Here is a 25,924-nt window from a genome sequence, read left to right on the forward strand (position 1 = left end):
GATTAACTGGGTTACCAAGCAGATTTTCCATTTTCCTCCCACATTCTTTGTAGAGGTGTATTTCTAACTTCCAAATATGCACCCACCAGTATCCTCTTTCTTCCCAACTCAGTTCTTCTCAAAAGGTCAGCATATAGACAGGACAACACAAGACAAAAGGGGAGGGAGGGTTGGAGGGGTGACAACGAGACGAGGCGGGTTGGAGGATTGGGAGCCAGGTGTGTGTGTGTGTGTGGGTGGATGGGATTGGGCGATGCAGTGCAAAGGTCCAGTCCTCCAACCCAAGGACCTAAGAGGCAAATTAAAAAGAAAAAAAAAATTGGGGGAAAAAAACAAAAAACAAAAAAAAACAGGGATTGAAAAGGGTAAAGTGAAACAAGATACTGCTAATACAGATTACACTGGTCTGATATCCCAGTTTCCAGAATGTGAGCCTAAAACTATCTTCCCTGTACTTAACAAAAACCTAATTCCCAACATAAACTAAATCGCCATAAAAAAAACCCTTCCTTTGACACAGATTTTCCACCTAAATCCATTTACTTGACCAATATGGCAGCACAATAAGTACAATCTTATCCTTTCCAGTGTCCCAACCCTCCCAACCCAGGGTTGCACAGTTTGTGTGGGGGTCCCACCTCTTGCCCAAAGTCACGTGTGCGTGAAAGTCACTCTGCTGGAGCTTGGTCTGTTGTGGCAGCTTCCTATGAAGGGGTTGCAATGGGTGAGGGGCATCACATCTCAAGATTCAGAGAAAGCTAACCCAATGACAATAATACAGCTTCTTACCACAGGTGATTTTGGTGTTTTAGGAGAGGTTTTTGGTGAAGTTCCCGGTGATTTTGATGTCAATTTCAGGTCTGCTGGCTTTGACGTCTGAGGTGGGGTGTCCTGTTCAGATGCAGACTTCTCTGTATCATTCTTTATGACAGAAAAAAAAGGAATAGTTAAACTTCATAGCCATTCTTGTAAAACAGAACAGATTCTACAAGATCTGAAAATGATCACTGTGTACGAGGATGGGTTGTCTCATGGAGCTTGGTGGTCTCATACCATTTTCTACAATTCTAAAACCAACCAGTCTGCAACCCTAGTCTTAAATAATGACATCGGTTTAAAAAAATCAGCTCATTGATCAAAGCCTGATTCATAGCTGAAATCATGGTTGTAAGTCCATGTGAATCATAACTGATTCTTCAGCAATGTTTGGGAAATATCCCCACCAAGTTCCCAGAATAACTACCTGGTTTAGTTTATTAGCCATAAATAATAAATCCCACTTGCTTTTGAGGCAGAGGACTCAGAATGTCTTTGCCTGCGTCGTCTAGATGACCGGCGTTGTTTCTGGCCTTGGCCCTCAGCCGACTCTCCATTGGTCTGGGGGCCCTCGGTGGCTTCAGAGGCCTTCTCCTGCTTCTCCTCAACCTGCTCCTCCTCCTTGGTGTCCTCTGCAGCAGACGCTTTCTTGTCATCCGCTGACTGAGCGGGAGTTGGGCGAGGGTGCAACGGTCTGAGTCAACGGAAGAGTATATTTAGATTTCAATACTCCAAGTATCCACCCCCTCACAGACGCACCTGATCTTTTTAAAAACGGAAAAACGGAATTACCTTCGATATGGGCGCCAGAATCTGCGCCGTGGCGGCCTCTGCTGTGCCTCTTCACCCTCTGCAACTACATCCTTCTGTTCTCCATCATCACCCTGACAAAATGCAACCAAACCACCATCACAGCAGTTTGTGGCCTTTAATAAAATCCTGTGATTCAACAATCTCAAAAATGCCCATAAGGACTGACTGCTTATCAGGTGACTGCAAGTAAAACATACTCAACATAAAAACACTCAATTTTCTGTGTCTCCTTGTACAAGCTGTGCTGTCCAACTTCTGTCTAAGTTTACGTTTTGAGTCTGCTGCCGTGGTCTGCGGGGCCTACGGCGGCGCTGTTGTGGCCTCAGTGTCCCATCCTCTGCTGAACCGTCTGTCTCAGGAGCTGGGGCCTGGCCATCAGTTGGCTTGCTCAGGTCACTAGGCCGGGGATTGCGGGGAAAGAACCTTCGACGGAAACGACGCTTGTTTGGAGCATAGCGACTGCCTTTTACTGGAACACCCCCTGGACCAGTCACATTGGCTGCCTCTGAACCCTGAAAGGAGGACACAGGAATGCATAATATTCTGAACATCTGATTTTAAAAAGATAATTACATCATCCATTTATCAAAAACATTGACACTTACTTTAGCTGCTTCAATTACATCAAACTCGACAACTTCGCCATCTCCAACACTGCGAAGGAATTTCCTAGGATTGTTCTTCTTTATAGCCGTCTGAAAACATGTTTACCATCAGAAGGGGAATAAAACAGGAAAATATTAAAAAGTCTGAGCTCACCTGATGAACAAACACATCTTCTTTAGTGTCATCTCTGTAAGAAAGAGCTTGACGTTAATAGTTGCCTGGGATTGCATTTTAACCAGGACACGTTGATATTAGCAAACAAAAAAAAAAAAAGCCATACCTGTTTATGAAGCCATAGCCATTACGCACATTGAACCATTTCACTGTGCCTTGAACTGATGTGGCTGCAACAGAATGTCATTAATATTGACAATTAAAGAAAACACTAGACAAACCTGTGGAGGCTGTCAAAGAATAGCCTACTGTTATCTTCTTTGGATTACTATCAACCTGACTAACATCAATCATTAACAAAAGACTTTGAAACCAGGTCAGGAAGGAGAACAGCAGAACAACAAAACCTGTTCAAAAGGTTTTCAAAAATTAAAACCTGACACAAAAACTATTACTACCTTTGAAAACAGACCATTAAAATAAACGAGTTAATTGGCACCTCTAATTATAGTACGATGATTTGCAGCTGCGAGAAGGCGCGCGCGACAGCAAATACAAGACAATTTAGGTCAAATGGTCATACTGTCAGGTTAGCAAGCTTTCACGTTGTTTCGGTCTTAACTTTTGCAAAAAAAAAATTTTTTTTTTAAAAAAAAAAAAAAAAAAAAACATTAAACGCCCATTTTAATTAGTCAACAAATCCATGAAACGCACAACATAAGTTTTTATGTACGCCTAGATCAATAAAATACTTTCATGATGGCGCCTATATAAGCCAGGGGTGTGATATTTTTGGTTTTAATAATTCACAAACAAACGTCATAAATCTGTGCAGCACATGTGACTCACAAAACTGAAACATACCATGGTGGCACCATGTCTCGCCAGCCACTGGATTTTTCATTTTACATCAAGTTGTTGTGGCTGCCATGACTTTCACACATGTCAGTGAGTCAGAAAGGTAAAGTGCCGTGTTGAAACACCTTGCGAGATTTTAATCACCGGTTAAAACGACACTTCAGCCTACCTATGACTTTCCTCTCCGGCTGCGGCTTTTCATCCACCGGTACCACTGGAGGAGCGCCCTGCGGCTCGACGTCGGTCATGCTCGCTGTCTCTCGTGTCACTCCTCAATCCCCTCCCTCCTGCTCCCCTCAAAACTTTTCTATCCACGGCGGCTAAGTTTTTATCCTGCCGTCCCCTTGGTTTGCCGTACGTAAACCGCGCCCTCATTGGTTTCACAAAAGCCTGAAATTCAATCTGATTGGCCGCGTGAGGCCAGCAATTGGTTGGGTAAAATTGACAGGTGGAAGAAAGGTATGACTGAAAGTGCCTGTTTGTTTTTTTTTTTATTTATTAATTTTCATTCTTATTTTTTATTTTTAGTAGCCTGCTAGAAGAAGTAGCCTACAGGTTCTGGTGTGAGAAATGTAAAGTTTATAACGAGCCAGGGCAGAGTTTATCATTATGAATGCAATTTAAAATGTTCACAGATTTCCTCTTTAGGCAAGACAAGTCTGTTTATATAGGAGATTAGTACAAGAATACTCCAAATAATTTACATGAATTGTTGAAAGCATTACAAATGGTGCAAAGGAACCAGCAAAATGCTGTAATAGAGACACTTTTATACTGAAAGTATAATATATGATAGTATAATAATGTAACTGATTGGCTGTCAGTTCTTTCTAATATACATATATATATATATATATATATATATATATATGTACATATATATATATATATATATATATATATATATATATGTATATATATACATATATATATATATATATATATATATATATATATATATATATATATATATATATATATATATATATATAAGAAGACTACATGCAGCCATAAAATGCAAATGAGGATCTGCTGTTCTGAATCTCATTTGACATATATATATGTATATATATATATATATATATATGTATATATATATATATATATATATATATATATATATATATGTATGTATGTATGTATATATATATATATATATATATATATATATATATATATATATATATATATATATATATATATATATGTATGTATATATATATATATATATATATATATATATATATATATATATATATATATATATATATATATGTGTGTATGTATCAAATGAGATTCAGAACAACAGATCCTCATTTGCATTTTATGGCTGCATGTAGTCTTCTTGTCTAATATATTTTTAATGTTGTGGCTCAGATTAACAGCAGTGCAGCAGTGTGTGAAAGTAATGTGAAGTTTGTGTTTTCTTTTTAAGTGTAATAATATTCCATAATACATATGGTCATGGCAATACTTTAAAGATGGTTAGGCTACCATTTATTTGACCAAGCTGTTATAATTCACTTATAAAGGAGAAAAGAAAAAATAATTAATCATGATTACTTCATTACCAGATATCAATACAGGATAACAAATTAGACATCTGATATGTAACATTTTATTTTTGTTTTTTGTTGCATTTTTGCTCATTCACTTTTTCTCCAAAATATGCGATAGTTATTTTTGTCAGATCAGCCAGTCTATGTATTGTTCTCAGCCTATGTCTTCATTAGAGCAATACTGTTGTTAACCAGCTCAGGGGAAGAAAACTTCATGACTTTACATGATGTACCAAAACATTTGATAGCTATAAAGGATTTAATATTATTATGATGATTTATTCCTTGGGTATAAATATTTTTCCTATGGATGCGTTTGATGGACATTTTTCTTTCTTCACCTCAGAAAGGACTTTCTGCAGGTCTACATGGAACAAAGGTTTACCGCAAAATGAAATGTTGTAGTTGATGCAGCTGCTAGATAAGTATGTATAGATGGATGTTTTGCTATTGTTTAGCAGTCTGCAGGTAGCCTGCTACTCTTAAATGCAGCCTTATCTGACAGCAGTAACTTGATTTTTATTTTGCTTTTAAGTGCAACTCACATAGGTCATAGGAGTCCAATTTCACAGCACTAAATTTAACTTACTCTGCAGAGAAGAGCCAAGTTCAGTGACACCATCCTCTGCGCACTGGTCATAACCTGACAAAAGGCTTTGAAGTGCAGCCTTATTACTGAAAAGAAGCTGCAGACAAAGCAGCAAAGCAATGCAAGACAAGTTTATTTGTACAATGCATTTCATGTGCAAGACTATTCCAAGTGCTTTACATAAAGCATTAAAAATAATATATGTGGTGCAAAGAAAACCTTAAAATGTAGTCAAAAGCAGCAACAAATAGCAAAAATCACATTAAAATCACAAGGAAATAGTAAATTAAATGCAAAGGATTTTAAGCTAAGGTAAAAGTTACTGTTCAGTTTAATGCATAGGTGCATGAGAAAAATGTTTTTAACCTGGATTTAAAAGTGCTTAAAGTTCAGTTTCCACTGGCAGTTTGTTCCACTTATTTGCAACACAACAGCTCAATGCTGCTTCCATGTTTAGTCTGGACTAGTTGACCTGAGTCTTTGGATCTAAAAGCTCTGCTTTATTTATATTGCCTGAACATATCACAGATGTATTCTGGTTCTAAACCATTCTGGGATTTGTAAACAATCAGCAGGGTTTTAAAATCTATCCTGAGTCTGACTGGAAGCCAGTGTAGGGATTTTAAAACGGACCATTACAGTAATCCAGCCATCTGGAGATGAATGCATGGATGAGTTTCTCCTGGTCTTTCTGGGAGGCTAAACTTTTAATTCTGTTGATGTTTCTGAGCTGGTAAAAAAAAAAAAATCTATCTTTGTGACAGCTTTGAAGTGGATGCTATAAGTCAGATCTGTCTATCCACACTCAAAGGTTACAGACCTGGTTGGTGATTTTTCTGAGCCCAAGTCCCCAGGTGTTTACTAGTGCAGACTCTCTACTCTGCATAATATACTGAAATCTGTAATACATCACACCTGGAGCTGCGATTGGAACAGCAGAAAATATAACTCACGATAGATAACAAACATCCTTACTTTGGATTTTTTTTTAATGTTATTTATTTGTTCTAAATCTACCTAAATATCTGTATAATGCTTTATTGAATAAATTAACGTAATTAACTGAATATGAACCAGTGCTTGCGGTCTATGCCGTGCCAGAGTGAAAATCGGCGCATGCGCATAAAACGCCAACTTGCCGAGGTTTCTTAATGGGCATTCGTATGGAAAGATGCATCAAGCTGCCTTTAAGCACCTAAAAGAAGACAGGAAGCCCTGCAGCATCACCTTCAAAGTAAAATTAAGTTAAGATGGAAGACCAGGAATAGATTTAAACATTTTTCAGATTTCAGTAATGCTGTTACAAACAAAAGCACATCCAAGAGCCATGAGGAATTTAATATAGTTCAAGCTTCAAACTATTAAATATGCAGCACTATATGTAGTAACGGGAAAACAGCTTGTAATGTTTCTTATCAAAAAGAATGACACACATTCCTTATGATAAGAAAAATTGACATGCTCCTGATTGTGATGGTTTGAAATAATCATTTTTAATTCCTATTATTCCATGCACAACATCACAGCATTGCAAGTGTATTTACTATCTGCTATATTTACTGTCTGTAGGATGACTATATCTGCCTCACACCTACCAAACAGATATAGAAACTTATTTAAATAAATAAAGTAGAACGTTAACTGTAGATTAAATATTTGCAACCACTTAAATTCAGTTCTATAAAAAACACCAGTTAAGAGTTTGGGCCCACTTACGCTATGGATTTAATAGGAAAGAGCGTCCAAGCTTTTAACTATGGTCCCTGTCATAAACGTTTGCTTTTAGCTTTATTTCCCATATTGGATTTATTAGGTTACTTTATAACTTCTGGAATCTTTAATGCTATTCATTCATCTATTTCTGTTTTACTTTTAGGTACAACCTAAACTTTTTACTGTTGACTCTCTCCATGACAACTGTGCTTGTGCTAATTTTATCAGCATCCATTGGCCAAGATATCCACTTGGGAGAGAGATTGCCAAATGCGTCCTCACGGCCATTCATCCTGCAGAATTTAGATGTTTCCCTGCTCCAACACACCTGACTCAAATCAGTGGCTCATTAACAGGTTATGTAGAATTTGATAACAAGTGTTTGGAGAACTATTGCATTTAAATTAGGTGTGTTGCAGCAGGGATACATCTAAGACTTGCAGGATAGTAGCTTTCAAGGACTTGTGTTGGTGACCCCAACAGCATTTAGGCATTAGGTCACTGATGATAGCTCCCCGGTTTATTGGATTTTTTGTGGATTTAGGTCAGTTTGGCTTGAAAATTTAATACATTTAGCCACATTCAACCAGAAATGGAGCAGAATTTGCTGTTGCGTATATCCTGATGACCTATGGTCATGAGCTGTGGGTCGTGACCAAAAGAACGAGATCTCGTATACAGGCGGATGAAATGAGTTTCCTCCGCAAGGTGGCCAGGATCTCCCTTAGAGATAGGGTGAGGAGCTCGGCCATCCAGGAGGGGCTCAGAGTAGAGCCGCTGCTCCTCCTCATTGAGAGGAACCAGTTGAGGTGGCTCGGGCATCTGGTCAGGATGCCTCCTGGACGCCTCCCTGGTGAGGTGTTCCAGGCACGTCCTTCTTGGAGGAGACCCCAGGGAAGACCCAGGACACGCTGGAGGGATCATATCTCTCAGCTGGCCTGGGAACGCCCCCGAGTCGGCAAATGTGGCTGGGGAAAAGGAAGTCTGGGCTTCCCTGCTTAGGCTGCTGCCCCCACGACCCAACTCTGGATAAGCAACAGAAGATGGATGGATGGATGGATGGATATCCTGATGTCTAGGAAGACACAAAACTGATGAAACATTAAGTATGGGACTGGGCCTGGTGAGTTCAGTTTTGTTAATGGTGGGACCAATCACGACTGAACAAGAACTGAAGTTCTAAAACAAACAAACAAAAACAAAAAAAAACAAACAAAAAAACACGTTTTTTTTTTTTTTTTTTTTTTTTTTTTACGAATAATGTAATCAAGAGACATATGTCACGACTTAATAGTGACACTAACCTTTATATTTATGCAAGACACTTATTGTTACGCGTCTAACAGGAAGTCGTGCTCTTTAATGTTTTCTCTCTCTCTATTTCTCTCTGTTTGTCTGCTGTGTCCGGGCGGTGGTGGGGAGCTGGAATGTGGAGAGACAGGGAAGGTGGAGTGTAGGGTACAGACAGTACACATACGTAGTGTACTGGTGCGGGGCTCTGATCCTCTTCGGCCCAGTGGCTGACTTTATCGGTTGTATACCTCTGTAGGAGGTAAACAGCTATCTGGATTGCATATAAGGAGAAGAGGGTAGTCGAGTGGAGGGCATTGGAATGAAAGGAAAATAAAATAGATAGCGAGAGGCCAGCAAAAAAAGGGAAGCGACATCTCAAACGAGCTACCAAGCAGGGAAGAGACCCCGGCCAGCCAGACGACCCTTAGCACGGACACCGAAAGGCAAAGAGGAGGAATTAAAGGGAGGAAGGCTGACAAGTAGCACAACAGGGGATACCCATTATCAGTAGAGTAAGTTCCTTATCAAAACATCCAATGGATGGGGCGTGTTTGCGCCTGAGCAGATGAGTTATCATATGCACATGTCTGTCTGAGGCCATGTTATGACATATTCCCTCTTAATTGTCAGATTTACCAGAGGACCACCCGGTTAAATGTTCTTGGACTCATTTGTTAGGCTTAATGTAAAAAAAAACATAAAATAAAGCGAGATGTTTTTTCGCCTGCACAATCGTTTCAAGTTTTTGAACCATTCAAGAGTTGTTTGAATGTAACTATTAGACTGACTTCACCTGCTCTTGCAAACACCTGGCTGCAAGTCATCTCTCAGCGTCATTGAAGAGGCTAATACAGTCTCAAAGCGCTGGTGCTGGAGTATTAGCTTAGTCATTACTGTACTGTAGCGGGCCAACATTCAATCATTTCCACGTCCTGTGGGCGTGCAACCAGGTTTATAGACCCGGGTGTTGGATGAATCTTTCAGGTCCTTGTTTGTATCACGAAAGGCTAAAGTAAAGTCATTAAATGTTGCCATTTCGAGGGTTGAATTTCCTCACGGGGGAGGGCCTCGGTCTGCGCGTGTAACACATGTTACCGCTGACTGGCCGTGGCACGCGCAGTACGCAGTCACTAGGCCGCAAACACACAAATCTTGGCAACGATGCGGACTTACTTTACAACAGTGCCCAAGGGTGTGACTTGCCACAAAGGTTAGCCTAAAGCGTATTAAGGATTTATGACGAGGAGGCTGTGAAAAAGAGCCACGCACCGCGACGCCTACTTGAAGTTTGATTTATTGGCTATTTGCACGGATTAGCGGCACCGGTCTGGCGTTTAACCAGCACTCATCCTATTTAAGAATTAGTCACTAAAAGTTGCTTTGGCTCGCTTGTTTTCTGTCATTGGTTATGGAAGTATATATGCACGCTTCATTAAAGTAAACTCGTTGCAAATGCAAGTTATATGTACTTGCGGCAGGTAGTAGCAATACAAGTTTTCCTACTAAAAAGTAAAAATAAACGACATAAGAGGCAATCAAACTGTACATTGAAACATTGACAGTACTATTTAACAGTAAGCTTCAGCCAGGTTTCTGAATGAAAGTCGTTTAATTTGCTCCTCCAAGTTGGAACTGGACTCACCAGCCAGGTCTCACACACATTTCCAACTTGTCCTGCTTAGATATTAAACCATGACCAAACTGAGCTGTCTGCTTCTATGTCATCCTCATGAAGGAGCTGAAATGATCAGTTCTCTATTGGGGAAAAAAAAAAACTTTAACTTTGGCAAGTGAATTCAGTATCTTTTAATCATTTTCAGCATACCAAAGGCTTGAAGTTCATTCCAAGCATGAAATTTCACATTTAGAAACCACTGTGAGCTCAAAAGCATAGCAGAGAAATGTGGATGATGACCAGATTCTTTTCATTATCAAACAGGACCCTTTTGTGACATCCAGCCAAATGAAGAACTTAGTCCAGCAGGACAGCAAACAGCTGAAGTCAGTTGCAGTAAAACCCTGTTAGATCATTATAAACATTAAAAACAAGCACTTCACTGAATATGTTCAATTGTATGAGTCCTTGAAAGAATACTATAAACACTTCATCGAATTTAGATGCAGGTGAACTTAGCATAAATATGTTTTGCCAAACACACCACAGAACAAAAGTTGTGTCCATATGTGTGTCTTTTATTATCCAACAGGCATGGCAGATGCAGAGCTAGACTTCCAGACAGGGGATGCAGGAGCATCCGCCACTTACCCAATGCAGTGCTCTGCTCTGCGCAAAAACGGCTTTGTTGTGCTCAAAGGTCGACCCTGCAAGATTGTTGAGATGTCCACCTCAAAGACTGGCAAGCACGGTCACGCTAAGGTTAGTAAATTACTGAAGCGCTGTGACAATGCCAATGACAGGACTTTTGCACCAAACATGTAAATAAAATGCAAACTGCTGTAGATACTAAAACAAATGCTAAAACAAAAGAACAGTTCCTTCCAGTATGGAAACTTTTCCTTTGAATTTCATAAGGGAAGAGAAAGACAGTGGAGAAGAGCCCGTGAGTTATCCCAGTTCTCTCAATCCAATCAATTAAGTCATTAATAAACAATGCACATTAATGGAGACTCTTAGTACAAATATATCACAGTGTTTCTGTTCGGCTACAGTTTCATCTTCAGAAACAACGAAGTACAGGAAAAGATATGCTGAAGACACTGGATATATACAGGAATTATATTTCGATGAGGCATATGGATTTTTCGTATGAAAGTAATCCTTTTCTCTTGCTTTGTACTTGTGCAGGTTCACTTGGTTGGTATTGACATCTTTTCTGGTAAGAAGTATGAAGATATTTGTCCCTCTACCCACAACATGGATGTCCCCAACATCAAAAGAATGGATTACCAGGTGAGACAGATGAGGTCCACATCTACAGCGTTTGCTCAAGTGCAAAACTCTGCTCCAGTCTGAAATCATATTGTTACTGCTGAATCTCAGAAGCTCCAGCTTTACAGAGGAATTATTTCAGTTTTGTTTATGTGTCACGTAGATGATATCATGACAAAAATCCAGGCCCTTTTGTTTTCCAGTATTATGAGGAGGATTTTGTTCACCATTACTTGAAAATCATCCTCAGCACTGAGGTAATGACAATGAAATTAATGCAAGAGGTCATCATTTAGAAAGATGTGGATGCAAAGACAGGAGAGCAGCAAGCAGACATCACTAATACCACTGCTGTTCGCTTTATGTAGGCGTAGCATGTTGTGCATCTTCTGCGGTTTAATTGTATTAAATCACCATTATTTTATTATTTGTTTAAAGCAATGCATTAATCCGCAATGGGCCGGCCACACCAAGAACAATTACAGCAAAGATGGTTAATATAATACAGCATAGGGATAGAGGAAAACAACGAAAGACAAAAGCAGTTTTTCTTCATGGTAGTTTTTCAAAAATGATGAGAGAAAGCTATAGATGTGGGTACATAGTTATTCTAGCAATGTCTTTGCAATAAACGACATGTGCATTTTTTCCTAATTTAGAGAAGACCATCTTAAAGAATCATACGAGGTGCAGTGGTGAGTGCATGAGTCTGCATTTGTTGCAAAGCATAATGCAGCATGACAAGTAGAATCCAACTTTCTAAAGAAAGGTTTAAGATGCATGAACATGAATAATATCACTATAGTCTGACGTGGAAAGAAGAGAACAGTATACAGTTTTTTTTTCTTTATGAAGAATTGACTGAAAAAAACAGAAACAGCACAGTTTAGGTCTAAACTGTTTTAAAAGACTCAACATGAATATTAAAAGAAAGCAATCCTTCAAGTTGGGATTTTTTCTTTGGGATGTGATTTGTGAAAGTCTTACATTTTTTGAAGTAGTACTACAGAGTTTTACACTTTTGGGATCCCTAATGAAGGCCAATTCAACATGCTTCTTACATCCTGTTTCTTCTGTTAGCTATCTCCAGCCAGTAAAAGTCAGGCTGATGTTAACACTTGTCTTATTTCATGCACTTTCACTTTCATTTCCCTCTTGCATTTATTTTTAAATGAATCAGCTATGGTGCCAGTCTAAAATTGCCACTGTGTTGATATCCATTTTGCTAGCATGTGATAAGGGGGCTATAAAACAAAATGCAACTGTTATGTGGTGCATCGAGTAAAAAAACTGAATTGAATTGCAGTTTCATCCATTGCATGAATCTAGGAACGTGCATAATTAATATTTGTGTGCCATCAAAACAAGTCAGAAGCACAGTTTTAATAAGTATAGCTTTAAAGCTAATTTAAAGTTCAACGGTGAGAGCTTTAGTGACAGAAAAGCTTCCTGCAGAGTTCTTCAGCTTGATTCAAAGAAGACGTTGCTAAATACTGCTCACTTAATGTTGACAGCAGAGTCCACACCACAACTATGAGGACAGCACTGGTGGCAAATAAGATCATTGGGATCACTTTCAAAGCAAAATTATATAATTTTTTTTCTTTCAAAGGACAGCTAATGAAATACAATGGAAAGAACAGCTCCGTAGCTGTGCTTCTCACTGTTTATTTTTTATCATTGTTTTTTTTTTTTTTATAATAATTTGTACATGATAGATGTTCTGTTTGAGTTCGTGAGTACCGATTTGATGCGAAGCAGTTGATGAGCAGGATGTCAAATGAATACTTTAGTTATTTCAGAGGGACATTACAATGTTGTAGTATTTAAAAACAAAAACAGAACAAATAACAATAGTAATTGAATAGAAGATAATGCTTTATTCTGGAGGGTGATGGCTGCTGGTAGGAATAATCTCCACGATCTGTCTTGCACTGGACTTGAGGAATCCTCATACTGAACAATCCGCTGCTGCTTTGCCATCTTGTGTCGAGGATGCAAAGAATCGCACATTATTCTCAGCAGCTTGTGCAGCACCTGGACGGTCATCTCCAGCGACTCCAGAGTTATCCCCAGCACAGAAGCAGCCACTGTCTCTGGCTGTCATTCTGCTGCCCCAAATTCTGCCTGCAAAGCTGATTGCACTTTCCACAACAGACTTTTTAAAGATCCAAACATTTTGGTGCGGACGTTAAAAAATCTCAGCTTCCTTAATAAGAAGAGTCTACGTTGTCCTTCTTGTAGATGCTTCTGTTACATTTCCAGTCTAGTCTGCTGTCGAGCTGAACTCCAGGGTACTTGTATTCCTCCACTGTATCTTATTCCTTTTAACACTCTGGGGACGCCGGCATCGTCGGCGATGCCAGGGACCATGTTGTTTAATCGAGCATAGCTTTCGAGCCATAAAAGATAGAAACTTACTCTTGTCCCCCTCTTAATCGGGAGACTCCGGGCTTTCAGACGGTTGTTCCAGCATCACTGTAGCCCATTCATAAGTGAAACAGTGTTGTGTCAAAATAGGTGTTCCATTCAGAGCCTTTGTCTTTGGCACATGACACGTGTTTTTGTCCAATCAGAGCTGATGATGCCTCAGGAAACGCCTCCAAACAGTGTCAATCACTATGCATCGGTGTCATTAGCAGTCGGATAGCTGCTTTCTGTATTTACAAGGCCCATAAATTATGAAAATAACAGCTTTTACACAAGCATACCATGCGTAATTGCTCAAACAAACATTTGCATTACTCAAGTAGTTTATTTCAACATAAACGACACGACGTTGTCGTAACAGATGTATACTGAGGCACACTGAGAGACTGTCTTTCTGACTATCAAAATGCTGTTAAAGAAGCCAAATGTAAATATCTTTCAACTGTTATTTCCACTAGCAGCAATCGCCCCCAAGTTTTGTTCAATACAATCCAGTCTGTGACTAATCCTTCGGACAATGTGTTGATAAATGTGTCTAAATCCACCTGTGACGCATTTCTCCATCATTTCACAGACAAGGTGGCCTCTGTTAGACAGAGCATTAGCAACAATAGTGCTGCAGCTACTGCTCCACCTTGTGCCCCCCGCCTCTTGCCCCTGCTGCTGTGTTGACTGTGTTATAGCCAGTATCACTCTCTCAGCTCTGTGAAGTGGTTCAAAAGCTGAGACCAACAAGCTGTCCCTTGGACATTGTCCCATCTAGAGTTTTAAAACAGGTTTTTGACACAGTGGGGCCATGTCTACTTTCTTTTTTCAATTCCTGCCTGCTGTTAGGGTCTGTTCCGGCTGTTTGTAAGCAGGCTGTGGTCAGGCCACTTATCAAGAAACCTAACCTAGACCCAGCAGTTCTCTCAAATTTCAGACCCGTGTCCCATCTGCCATTTCTCTCTAAAGTATTGGAAAAGCTGTTTTTTTTTCACAATTACAATCATTTTTGGATCAGAATCACATCTTTGAGAGGTTTCAGTCTGGTTTCAGAACGCGCCACAGCACAGAGTCAGCACTCCTTAAGGTGCAAAATGACATCTTGCTCTCCCTGGATTTAAAGCAACCTGTGCTGTTGGTAATGCTTGATCTTACCGCAGCATTTGACACAGTGGACCACTCTGTCCTTCTCACTCGCTTAGCCCAGCAAGTGGGTCTTCAGGGACCTGTGCTCCAATGGTTCAAGTCATACCTGACTGATAGATCTTTCTCAGTAATGATTAATGACCGCTCTTCATCTTCAGCTCCTCTGTCTTCCGGTGTGCCACAGGGTTCCATTCTTGGCCCTTTTCTGTTCTCTTTGTATATGTTGCCCCTCGGCTCTGTGATATCCCGCCATAATGTCTCATTCCACTTGTATGCAGACGATCTCCAAATCTATCTGCCAGTTTCCCAGAACTCCTCAGACACACAGTCCATCTACAGGTGTCTGGATGACATTAAGCAGTGGCTATCGCAAAACTTCCTCTGTCTGAATGAGTCAAAATCTGAATTTATCCTCTTTGGTGCCCCCAGCCCAGCAAATGCAGCTCCATTGTTCACATCTCTCACCAACCATCTCAGTCAGACAGTTAGGAATCTTGGAGTGACTTTGGACAATCATCTCAGACTCAATAAACAAATAGACTCTGTGATCAGGGCAAGCTTTTTTCAGCTTCGCCAGTTGGCCAAAGTCAAATTCTTTCTCACTCGTCAAGACCTTGAAACAGCCATCCACGCCTTCATCAGTTCACGTTTGGACTATTGCAACGCCCTCTACATTGGACTCAGCCAGGCTTCTCTGCACCGTCTACAGCTTGTGCAGAATGCAGCTGCCCGCCTTCTCACCAACACACGCAAACATGACCATATCTCCCCTGTACTGTTCTCTCTACATTGGCTCCCGGTTCAGTTCAGAATTCAATTCAAAATCCTTCTGTTTGTTTTCTGCTCCATCCATGGCCTTGCACCTCCGTACCTTTGTGACCTCCTGACTCCTCACCAGCCCAGCAGAGCCCTGCGCTCCTCTGATCAGCACCTCCTGGTGGTCCCTCGGTCTAGGTGTAAACAGTGGGGCGATCGGGCCTTCGCAGTGGCAGGGCCCAAACTCTGGAACACTCTGCCTCTGGAGTTACGCTCCATCATGGACCTGCCTCTGTTTAAGGCCAGGCTAAAGACTCATCTGTTTAGATCAGCCTTTGGCTGTTGAGATTTTTACATGCGAATGAACTGCTATTTTATATTTTTACTTGTTTTTATCTTTGTTCAGCACTTTGGTCAACTAAGGTTGTTGTAAAGCGCTTTATAAATAAAATTTGATTGATTGATTGATTGTATAACTTGGTAACAGATACAGTGTGTGCAGCTGACAGTTATTTCGGAAAGCTGCGGTGCTTCAGTCCCCTTCAGTACATTTAGTCATGCTTTGAAATTATAATACTTTATAATTATAATAAGCAAAGGAGCCTAATTTATATAGCAGTTTATGATATTTCAATTCAAAATAATAAAAAAAAACAAGGTATAGGACATTATGGGGCATTGAAAGGTGGTGTTTATTAGCATTTAAACTAAAAAAAATTCAGGCGAGGTTTATTTCTCTAAAATACCCTTGGTCCCCAGAAGGTTAAACCACCAGTCTTTGCAAAAGGCTCTCACCTATTAATCATTCATATATGATATGACGTCAAATAAAAAGAGCATCAAATTATATGCAAGCCTCTGGGAAGTTGTGAATGATGTGGATGTGATTTCTTAAGTATGGTCTTTGATGAGTCATATTAAAGTTTGAATGACATCCTAAAATATTTCTTTAAAACTGTTTCTACCTTTCATAGTATTCAGCAAATCCACAGTTTTCTGGTTGTGACCTGTACAACTGGAACACACAGCAGATGTTTACAGAACATTAATTCTCAGCAGTATGGATGTTTAATTCTCATTATTCTTGTAGTTATTGTTAATGCTGAGCAGCATTCAAGTCTTTTTATCTGTTTAATTTTAAAACTGAGCAACTAGTTTGTGGTTTGGTGTAAAAAAAAAAAGCTAAAAAGTGTCAGATAGTCGGAGAAGGCTTATATAATATGTACATTAATGTTAATGAAAAGCAACATCGTGAGCAGCAAGTTAAGAAAAAGTGTATAAAATCTGATCTGGCAACAAGCTGATCATTTAGCAGACATTTTGACTCGCTTTAGATACTCTTGAAGTCCTAAATGAAATGAGTAATGCCTTGTGCTGTTATTTCAGCATCCTGCCATTGTGCTTGTTGGCTCACTGTTACACTGATGTCACTTTTGTCGCATTCTGTTTACATGGAATTTCAAAGTTGCTGCTGGGATTGGCACCAAAACCCCACTGGGATTTTTTTTTTTCCCAGTGAAAGCAATCAGAATTCAAATGAGTACTACTCAGCAACACTAGTTGATAACAATAAATAATGCATGCAAAGATAGCTGCAACCGGTCTACAGATAAAGCTGGGTAGGACCGTGTGTATTACAGATTTAATGAAGTGCAAATCGTAAAACTCATTTTTATAAACTGCATGTTACTGTAGCATTCATCACAGCTGATGAAGCTGTCTTAGAATTTTAGCTTGAGGTTGGTGAGTGTCTCTGACTTTGTAAAACCAAAGTCCACCAGATGTGACAGACACATGAATGGATTGTTTGTGGTAATATGTCCGTCTTTGATGACAGAAAATATATTCATCTTTAGAAAAAGCTGTTGACAACCACCTGACAAAATCAGCTTTTTGATAGTTCTGCTACATTAGGTGTTACCAGGTGCTCATTGTGACATTGTGATGCACAGACATGAACAAGTGTTAACAGATCCAGTCAGGTTATTGTAGCAATCATCAATCATTGCAGCTGCACGAGGGTTTATTGTTTTGTTTCAGTGTCTTTCAGTTAATTTAGTTTTGGTTTGTTGTTGTTTCTGTTGGATGCATATTGATTGTTTTGGGACTTTCGCAACTGTCATTAGTCTCGTTTTTAGAAAAAAGGCTTTGTAATTAACCTGGTGGCAGTTCAACATGCCATTGAAGTGGGTTAATAATACTCCAGGTGTCTTTCTATAACATTTTGCAACAGCAAACTGACTGGGTCGAACATGGTAACGATCGGTACATATGACTTTCAACATTATAATGGTGTACTGTGGTCACATTGACAGATTTATTTATTTACATGGTTATTTAAACAGAAACATGCATAAAACATTGCCTCAGAAATATATTAAATGCTATGCATACATATTTCTAGCCAGGGATCATTTGTAAGCTCTGTCTCTGGTTACACTTCCAGGAAGGGGATAAACAAAAGCATACAATATGATCAGTATTTACCATGATAAGTAAAATGCCCAAAGCAATATAAATATAGATATGGGGAAAATAGAAGAAAAGATGGGTAAAAAAAAAAAAAAAAAAAAAAAAAAAAAAAAAAAAGATGGATGAACACAACAGTGGTAAGTTAATGCCATATTTGGAAAAATCCAACAAAAAAAGAAATAAAAATACTCTTAAAGTTTACTCAGTGTTACTGACATGCTGCATGATGGTGTGGTGGTTAGCATCGTTGCCTTGCAGCAAGAAAGCTCCTGATTGGGTCATTTCTGTGTGGAGTTTGCATATTTCATACTCTCCCTGTGCATGTATGGGTTCTCTCTGAATGCACCGGTCTCTTTCTAAAGAAAAGAAGAAAAAAAAACCCCAAACATTTTAGTTCAATTGGTGATTTTAAACCCTCCTGAAGTGAATGTGATTGGTTGTTTGTCTCTAGGTTGACCCACTGATGGACTAGCAACCTGTTCAGATGGTATCCCATCACACACCTGGCAGCAGCTCATGCATGCAGGGATTTCCTGTTCTTACTGTGTAAATAGCAACTGTTTGCCATATCAGGCCCTCCATGCACTTATGAGGAGAACCTGATATGTGACCACAGAAGCTGTTGAGTGTTAACAATGCTGGCTAAGTGAAAGCATACGGTCCCAGTGTTCCCATGCAGCTATGCATGTCAGAAAGTATGCAGATTTTCTCAAATCTGACATATGAGAGTAGGAACAATTCAACAAGGCAGTCCTAAACAAGAGTACTGCAAAGTCTGTAATGAAGATTTTAGCTTGTGTGGAAACTGAATGTAGAGAAAAGAGCACCATATCTTAGAGAGATTTATCATGCTGATTAATATTCCTCTCTCTCCACTTCCAGCTGATTGGGATCCAAGAGGGCTACCTATCCCTGCTCCAGGACAGCGGGGAGGTGAGAGAGGACCTTAAGATTCCTGAGGGAGACTTGGGAAAAGAAATCGAAAGCAAGCACGAAGCTGGAGAGGAAATCTTGGTCAGTGCTCACTGGTCCCTCTAAAATGCATTTTTTTCCTGCTAAATATGAAAACACATCCACACAAAAAGATGAATAAATAAAAGCTTTTCTAATTCCTTCTTGTTCTTCAGATCACTGTTCTAAATGCAATGGATGAAGAAGCTGCAATTGGCATCAAAGCCTTTGGTAAATAAGCCACTGCAGGTAAATACAGAGCTGCAGCTGTTCTCTCTCAGCCCCCCCCCCCCCAAAAAAAATTACCGCTTGACCCAAGCCTGCCTGAGCAGAGTGTTATGTAACATTATGTATGTGTGCGTGCTTGTCTGGATGTGACACCACAAGCCACCAGCATGTGCCATGCCAGAGCAGTGTGTGTGACGTCATGTTCTGCAGCAAGGGGAAGGCAACTCCAGCCGCCATGTTCCAAGGCTGCTACTGAGGTTTGTCATTCAGGTTGGACCTCTGGCATATTATCATTTTAAGTTCTTAATATTAAAATTTCTATGCATCCACTATACTAGAAATATCTGTATTTCTCATATTAATATATTGATTAAATATATTTTGATACATGTTTGAATTAGGCATGTAGCGATTCAGTAACATTTTAACTTATACATCTGGCAGAATGTAACAAATCAATGCATGCATTTGAAATTTACACTGGTGAGCAGTGTGTCACTGTGGATTTGCCTACCCCTTAACACATGTTTTCTCTGATTTGAACACTTTTATGAGCATGTGTATATTATTTTTCTGTAGCATGATGGAATGAGAGTTGACTGTTTGTATTGTATTTTGGAGCAATGTTACAATCTTTTCTTCTGTGGCTTGCACTTCATTTTACAGCCTCACCTTAGACACCTTTTCCCATACTCCATTTCTCTTAGAAACAGCTTGTAGTTCTGTTTGACCAAACTGTTTCATGTACATTTTCCCCACGTTTTACCCTCAAAACTATCAGCTGTGGAATTATGTGTGTATGGTTTCTCACGTTTGTTTATTTAAGCATCTTCCTTTGGTGGTTCTTGACTCTTCCTTCCTCTTTCTTGTTGTTCCTCCCCTTCCCTTGTAATTCTGTTTCAGGGGCAAGCGAGATGCACTGGACCTGGAAAGAGGAGGGGATATTGCATCGCCAATGCTATTTGCCCTCTTTTTTTCTTTCTCTCTCTTTGTTTTTAATACTCTGTCCTTCACTTGACTTTCTGATGCTTCTTTGGGCTCTGTTGCAGAACGTGAACAAATAATTGGAAGCAGTTAAAATGGGGAGAGAAAAAAAAAAGTTCTGGATGAACAGTCCATGCACATAATCGAACCTCATCCGAGTCCAGGTGTATAGATGACAAAGCCACGTAGTGGAAAGTCTCATTTAGGTAACAAATATTCTGTAGCTGCCCGTCTTCAAGGGCAAGTTGTTTATAATGTCCCAACTGGGGTTTTTTTTTTTTTTTTTTATGTTCCTAATAAGTCAAGGGCTTCAACTCTCGATCTGCATTGCTCTGCTGAGGCTTGTTCAGCAGGTGCCATGCAGGATAAAATACATGACTTGATTTTTTGTATTTCTGCATGTCACTATCTCTTCAGCAGACCTGAACAAGCCCCCCCCCCATTCCCACTGCTTTATCACCCAAAACATCTCTTTGTTAAGGTGGAACAAGAATTAACTTTCTATAACCTGAAAGCTCATAAATGTGGCAAATATCTAAGATTCCTAAAGGCTTTTAATAAAATGTATTTATTTGTTGAAAGAGCTTGACAGAAACCATCCCTCAGCTGTTTGCAGAACCAAATGGAGGAATATTCAGTATGCTTGCAAACTTTGAGCAGCGATAAAAAAAAGGATGACTCTTGGCAGTTTAGTATCCTTTACTTGTGTTCATACATCCAGTCCGAACTTCTGCAGAATGTCTCCATGGCCAAAAAAAAAAAAAGAAAAAGAAAAGAAAAAAAAAAAAAGAAAAACAAAACAAAACAAAGAAAAAAAACAACAATAAAGATTACACAAACTGTTGATGTGGTTTATTGTTTATTTACCAACATTTACACAAAAGCTTAAAATTACAACAGATCCAAACTTATGCTGCAGATAAAGAACGTGTGGATTTGTGGTAGCTAAGTACACAAGATGTTAGCAACACATTAAAGAAAACTGGTGTTTTAAGTCTTTGTAGTGTTCATCAGTGTGTGATTATTAATAAAATTATTTAATTTACATATCTGCTTATGAACCGCTAAAACTTTTGAAAAATGTTTTCCTCTGTTTGTTTTTTGTTTTTTTTGCATTCTTCAGTGAGCAAAGTCATCAGACACTGGTGTGACTGTGAGAACATGAACAGGTGGCAGGCCATGCAGTTCAGCTTTATACAAATGATCAATACTTCAGTGCACATTTGCACCCTCTATTACAGCCTCGTCACATATGCAAAATATCCCATTTTTCAAGTGATCTTTATTTGAAGTGATGTTATATTTTGAATTAAATGCTCACAGAAGCGCGTAAGGTTGAGAACTGGTGGTTTACTTATAACTAAAGTCAAAATTCATAAAACATTCTGTACAATGAATAAAACTAAATCGAATGGCATAATCCAACAAAAGCGTATTTTTTAAATTTTTTCTTTATTTAAAAAAAAAAAAAAAGTTGAACTGTTAGATATTTGACAAAATTTCAAAACTCTTTAAAGATTAAACGTGGCTGAGAGCTACTTTCCATGGTGGTAGAACCTCTGCCCACTCTGGCTGTGGGAAAGGAAGCTGTGACGAGGGGCGGCCTGTGCAGAGCTCTGAAATGGGGCCTGAAAGATACATGATAGGATTTTATGTTTCTTTAGCAGGAAATACAATCTAAACATGGTAGCAACACAAAAAAAGTCTAACATCAGACGGTATACAGCTATAAATCTGAAGATTGCAAATAACGTGGTTAATTATAGCCAAGCAGAAGAAATGCTAAGTTGCTAAACTGCTTTGTGAATGAAGTACTTTCCCCACTTTGGTGAAAACTGATGGAAAGAAAGCTGCTTATACTGAATTTTCACCTTAGCTGTGGGGATTTGGACCATAGGTGTGGGCAGCAGGCCTGAAGCAGAAGGATGCATGGCAGAGGGATGCATTGGCCTCAAACCACCCTGAAAGGAAATAGACTGTGCTTAGTAATCAGAAGTCCTTTGTGGATGTTCAGTCACATGAAGACTGATTTTAAACATGAAATACATTAATAAGGCAATAAAGACTTTTTCCCCCCAATTAACGAAATGGTCAGTTTGCACTTACACAATTTAAATGTAAAACATCAAGAAAGTGGATGTCAACATTTAGCAAACCATGTCCTTAATGAAAACTTGGATAAGGGGTTTCAGATTAAGTTAATTTATCGGAACCTCAGATAAAAATGGGATATTTCTAACTTGTGACATCTAGAACCTACACTTCTCTGCTGTGTGCACGGTTGTTATGCTACATCATTAAGAAATGTTTAAGGCTTTCAGAACAAAATGCTCCTCATCACACCAGCAAGAGGAAAAATTTAGGAGCAAGTAGAAGGTCATTAACATGACAAATTTCAATTTAAATCTGAAATGATGGGATGATAAAACAGTCAATATCGTACAAGTGAAAGAACTAAAACTAGTTTACATTGTGGAATTACAAGAGTTTACAACTTTTCTTGCGGTGCTGTTGAAGTGTATCCCTTTTACTTTACGACACCATGTTGGTGAAGCTCAAGTTTCTTATTTAAATTTAGTTACAGATAAAAAAAATAAAATAAAAATAACCCTCGACTTTCACGATGCACAGTAGCATCTGAATATGAGAGGATCTTACAGCATCAGTGAAGCCCGACTGTTGGTTGGCATGTTCCAGCTGCTTCTGAAGGGGTATTGACGCTCCAGGTATGTAACCTGCAAGAAACAGGCACATTTCCATTTAACAAGCATTTGTGATACTATGGTGGAGGAACAGACCTCTTCTCTGAATACTTCAAACAACTAACTCACACTTGTCTTTTCTACTTGTATTCTTGCATCTTGGACTAGTTTCTCCATGTAAAGCATGGGAATTTAAGGAGGAGGTGACAGGGATATGACTTACCTGGCTGGGAGGTAAAGTGACTGTGAACAGAGTAACCAGCCTGCTGGTGTGGGAGGTACTGCATTGCTTGAAATGCAGATGGACCTGGAGAATGAAAAAAAGCCTTTCTATTTGATGCATTTGTATTAGTTTATATGCATATATTGTTCCAATGAGCTGACCACTGAGAACCGTGTAGAATGATTGTGTTTACATCTGTGATAGTCCATGTTCCTCACCTCTGATCTGAGAGCTGCTAGCAAAACTGACTGGTACAGAGGGTCCAGGTGCGTAGGAGGAGGGATGCTGGGCCTGAGCCACTCCATAGGATTCATGGACCCCTTGGCCTCCACTGAACTGCCCGTGCTCTGCTGAGCCTGAGCTGAAGCCAGGGGTCTGATAATGACGAGCCTAAAGAGAAGATAAAATAAATTCATAGTAAATTATGAACTTTGCTTTGAATGTAAACGGACAAAAGGGTTTTGGCTTTGTATACAATCAGTCTCATCTTTAATGAAGGAAAGTGTCTGAGAACTTTATATATTAGAAAAAAAAAAACATGAATACTTGTGTTTTTCTGCATAAAGAACTGTAGTAGCACTACCATTTAATAGACAATCATGTTAACACTCATTGAATTTCCCTTAGTAATTTACATGTTCTTTATTTCACGTGCTGTTATGCCGCATGTGTACATCGGCTGGCAATTGTGAAGAAATAAAATGGCACTTCTTAGACAAAACTTGTTCATCTTATTTGAAGAGATTTGTAATTCTTGACAGAACATATTTAAATGCAACAAAGATTTATTGCTATAAATACACTTTAATCTCCGTCTTTGGTTGTACAAACAGTTACTCTGAAAAGATCCTGAATTTACTGTGTTTCAGTATGTAATTAAATAAGACATTAAGATTTGAGTGAAACACCCCTTTACTTACAGGGATCACAGCAGCTGGGAACAGCTGTTTGCTTCGTTCCCCGAGCAGAGCACCAGGTCGACTGTGGCTTACTGGGCTTCCTGACACAAGAAAAGAGAAAATTAAGTAACCAATAATATTAATTGGATAAAAGGATTCTAACCATTTATAAACACAGGTTTAATGATAGTTTGGAAATTCACCTTGAATACTGAGAAGGTGCTGTCCAGCATGCATGGGCAGACTGGGCTGGTAGCTGGCTGATGTCAGTGTTGTGATATCACTGTAAAGTACAAGAAAGAAAAATATAAGTGCCTTCCACGAACACTTTGATACAGATGGAGAAAAAACCAAATGACTACCTCTGCTCCTTTCTGCGCCGCTTTTCCTCCTCATGGAGAACTTTCTTGAGCTGTAAAAAAAGCTGATGTTTCTCTTCTTGAAGTCCCTGAAGTTTTTCTCCCATCTTCATTACCTGATGTTTGCATTTGGATTGGGAAATAAGCAAAGGGATTAACATATATATTGCTTAACATTGTTGATCTCAAGGGTTTGGGCTAACATGAAATTCATTGAACTAGATGTGTGTGGTTCTTTTCCCAACCTGCTCTTTGGTTTCCTCCAATGACATCCGCTCCTCAATTTCTTTAGTCCTCTTTCTCTCCTCCTCTTCCTTCAACTTTTGCTCCATCATTTTATCCACCTCCTCCTCCTCTGCAGAATTATTATTATCAATATTCAAAAATGATTTTGTTAAGCCAAAACAAAAAATAAAAACACAAGAGCCTAATGCTGAAATACTTCCATTTTTAATATTTTTAGTGTATGTTAAGAGTGTACTTAACAAGATACACAACTTAAAACAAAATTTTGTCATATAAACATTAAAACCAGAAATGCAATGTGCACACGGAGGGGAAAAAAGCTGCACAGTCATAAAACAAAGTTTCTAATTTCTGTCCCGCTGTTGAAATTCTGATAACTCAGTAGAACATGCTTTAGAAACAGCGTAAACTATCAGGTATGATCGGCTCAACTCTTTACGTTTTGACAGACACACAAACCTTGTCTTTTCCGCTCCCTTTCCCTCATGATGTGCTTGTGGAGGGCTCGGGCCATCGCGTTGGACAGCTTGGGTCTCTCCAGCAGGGCGGGCATTGTGACAGGGAGTGGAGGTGCCAGCTGATGTGGATGAAAATTTTACAAGCTTTTAATGGGTTTTTAAAGTGCACCAGAAGTTATTAAACGACTTTGTATAAGGTCTCTGAATAATCTCATGTGACACGTCCAAAAGGCCTAGCCAACTAGCTGCAATCGGCTAGATGCTAAGCTAGCTTAGTCTGTGGCTCCTCGTTTTTTTTTCTTCCCCCAAAATAGTTTAGTGCAATAAACCGACAAACACCACAGCATTTTAAATTAGGATATATCAAGCTCAAACATGTGTCTGTTTTGAAAATGCCTTAACTTATGGTTTTGAGAGCACATTAGCTTGACCCGAATAGCTGCTGAGATCGTAACTACGCTTTTCATTGCGTTTTTATTCAACTTACCTTTAAAATGAAACCCTACAAACTTACCTTTATCGTTTTGTGAGTCGTCTAATTAGAATCTAACCACTCTGGCGTGTGGCTTCTTGGATGTAAATAGTGCTTTCAGCTTATTCTAAACTTCTGGCCAAAATATAAACACAAAGAGGATTTTTTTTAGCCCGGGTAACACACTTACACTTCCGGTGCCAAAGCGACACGCCCCCATCTTTACCGATTTGAACTCTGGGAGTTGTAGTTCTGCGTTATAATTTTCCTGAAAACAGATACTTCTCTATAGTCTTTCACTGCATAATCAGGATCGGATTAAAAGTGCACAGGCCCCTGGGCCAAGAGTGTTCGAGGGGCCC

At 39.2% G+C, this 25,924-nt stretch overlaps 3 protein-coding genes across 3 annotated transcripts; 1 reads left to right on the plus strand and 2 right to left on the minus strand.

Moving 5' to 3' along the window:
- Positions 1 to 668: 668 nt before the first annotated feature.
- On the minus strand, positions 669 to 3,455 carry LOC306769225 (Y-box-binding protein 2-A-like; the record flags this gene model as incomplete). The annotated part of the gene is made up of 9 exons (XM_079257791.1): positions 669 to 704; positions 793 to 911; positions 1,281 to 1,510; positions 1,609 to 1,700; positions 1,899 to 2,141; positions 2,235 to 2,324; positions 2,389 to 2,422; positions 2,516 to 2,579; positions 3,377 to 3,455. The coding sequence occupies 9 exons, from the start codon at positions 3,453 to 3,455 to the stop codon at positions 669 to 671; spliced, it is 987 nt and encodes a 328-aa protein (XP_079113917.1).
- A 5,048-nt stretch (positions 3,456 to 8,503) lies between these two features.
- LOC306769436 (eukaryotic translation initiation factor 5A-1) lies at positions 8,504 to 20,966 on the plus strand. Its single transcript, XM_079258039.1, has 6 exons — positions 8,504 to 8,873; positions 10,569 to 10,738; positions 11,168 to 11,272; positions 18,923 to 19,054; positions 19,168 to 19,240; positions 20,123 to 20,966. The coding sequence occupies exons 2-5, from the start codon at positions 10,571 to 10,573 to the stop codon at positions 19,228 to 19,230; spliced, it is 468 nt and encodes a 155-aa protein (XP_079114165.1). The 5' UTR covers positions 8,504 to 8,873; positions 10,569 to 10,570; the 3' UTR covers positions 19,231 to 19,240; positions 20,123 to 20,966.
- A 185-nt stretch (positions 20,967 to 21,151) lies between these two features.
- Positions 21,152 to 25,746, minus strand: gps2 (G protein pathway suppressor 2). Its single transcript, XM_079258038.1, has 11 exons — positions 25,605 to 25,746; positions 25,092 to 25,209; positions 24,632 to 24,741; positions 24,390 to 24,502; positions 24,231 to 24,310; positions 24,049 to 24,128; positions 23,347 to 23,518; positions 23,129 to 23,212; positions 22,862 to 22,938; positions 22,075 to 22,164; positions 21,152 to 21,831 (listed from the first exon to the last, which is right to left on the minus strand). The coding sequence occupies exons 2-11, from the start codon at positions 25,183 to 25,185 to the stop codon at positions 21,739 to 21,741; spliced, it is 993 nt and encodes a 330-aa protein (XP_079114164.1). The 5' UTR covers positions 25,186 to 25,209; positions 25,605 to 25,746; the 3' UTR covers positions 21,152 to 21,738.
- Between the last annotated feature and the right edge of the window lie 178 nt (positions 25,747 to 25,924).

Source organism: Telmatherina bonti (genome assembly GCF_933228915.1).
Source record: "Telmatherina bonti genome assembly, chromosome: 18".
NCBI classification, from domain to species: Eukaryota; Metazoa; Chordata; class Actinopteri; order Atheriniformes; family Telmatherinidae; genus Telmatherina; species Telmatherina bonti.

What these genes read in the sequence shown, in the direction of transcription:
- LOC306769436 (XM_079258039.1), top strand. Translation starts at nt 10,571, where the DNA reads ATGGCAGATGCAGAGCTAGACTTCCAGACAGGGGATGCAGGAGCATCC. An exon ending in GCAAGCACGGTCACGCTAAG is followed by an intron (nt 10,739 to 11,167) that starts GTTAGTAAATTA and finishes GTACTTGTGCAG; the next exon opens with GTTCACTTGGTTGGTATTGA. An exon ending in AAGCTGGAGAGGAAATCTTG is followed by an intron (nt 19,055 to 19,167) that starts GTCAGTGCTCAC and finishes CTTGTTCTTCAG; the next exon opens with ATCACTGTTCTAAATGCAAT.
- gps2 (XM_079258038.1), bottom strand. Translation starts at nt 25,185, where the DNA reads ATGCCCGCCCTGCTGGAGAGACCCAAGCTGTCCAACGCGATGGCCCGA. An exon ending in TCCCAGCTGCTGTGATCCCT is followed by an intron (nt 23,519 to 24,048) that starts GTAAGTAAAGGG and finishes TCTTCTCTTTAG; the next exon opens with GCTCGTCATTATCAGACCCC. An exon ending in AGTCGGGCTTCACTGATGCT is followed by an intron (nt 22,165 to 22,861) that starts GTAAGATCCTCT and finishes ATTTCCTTTCAG; the next exon opens with GGTGGTTTGAGGCCAATGCA.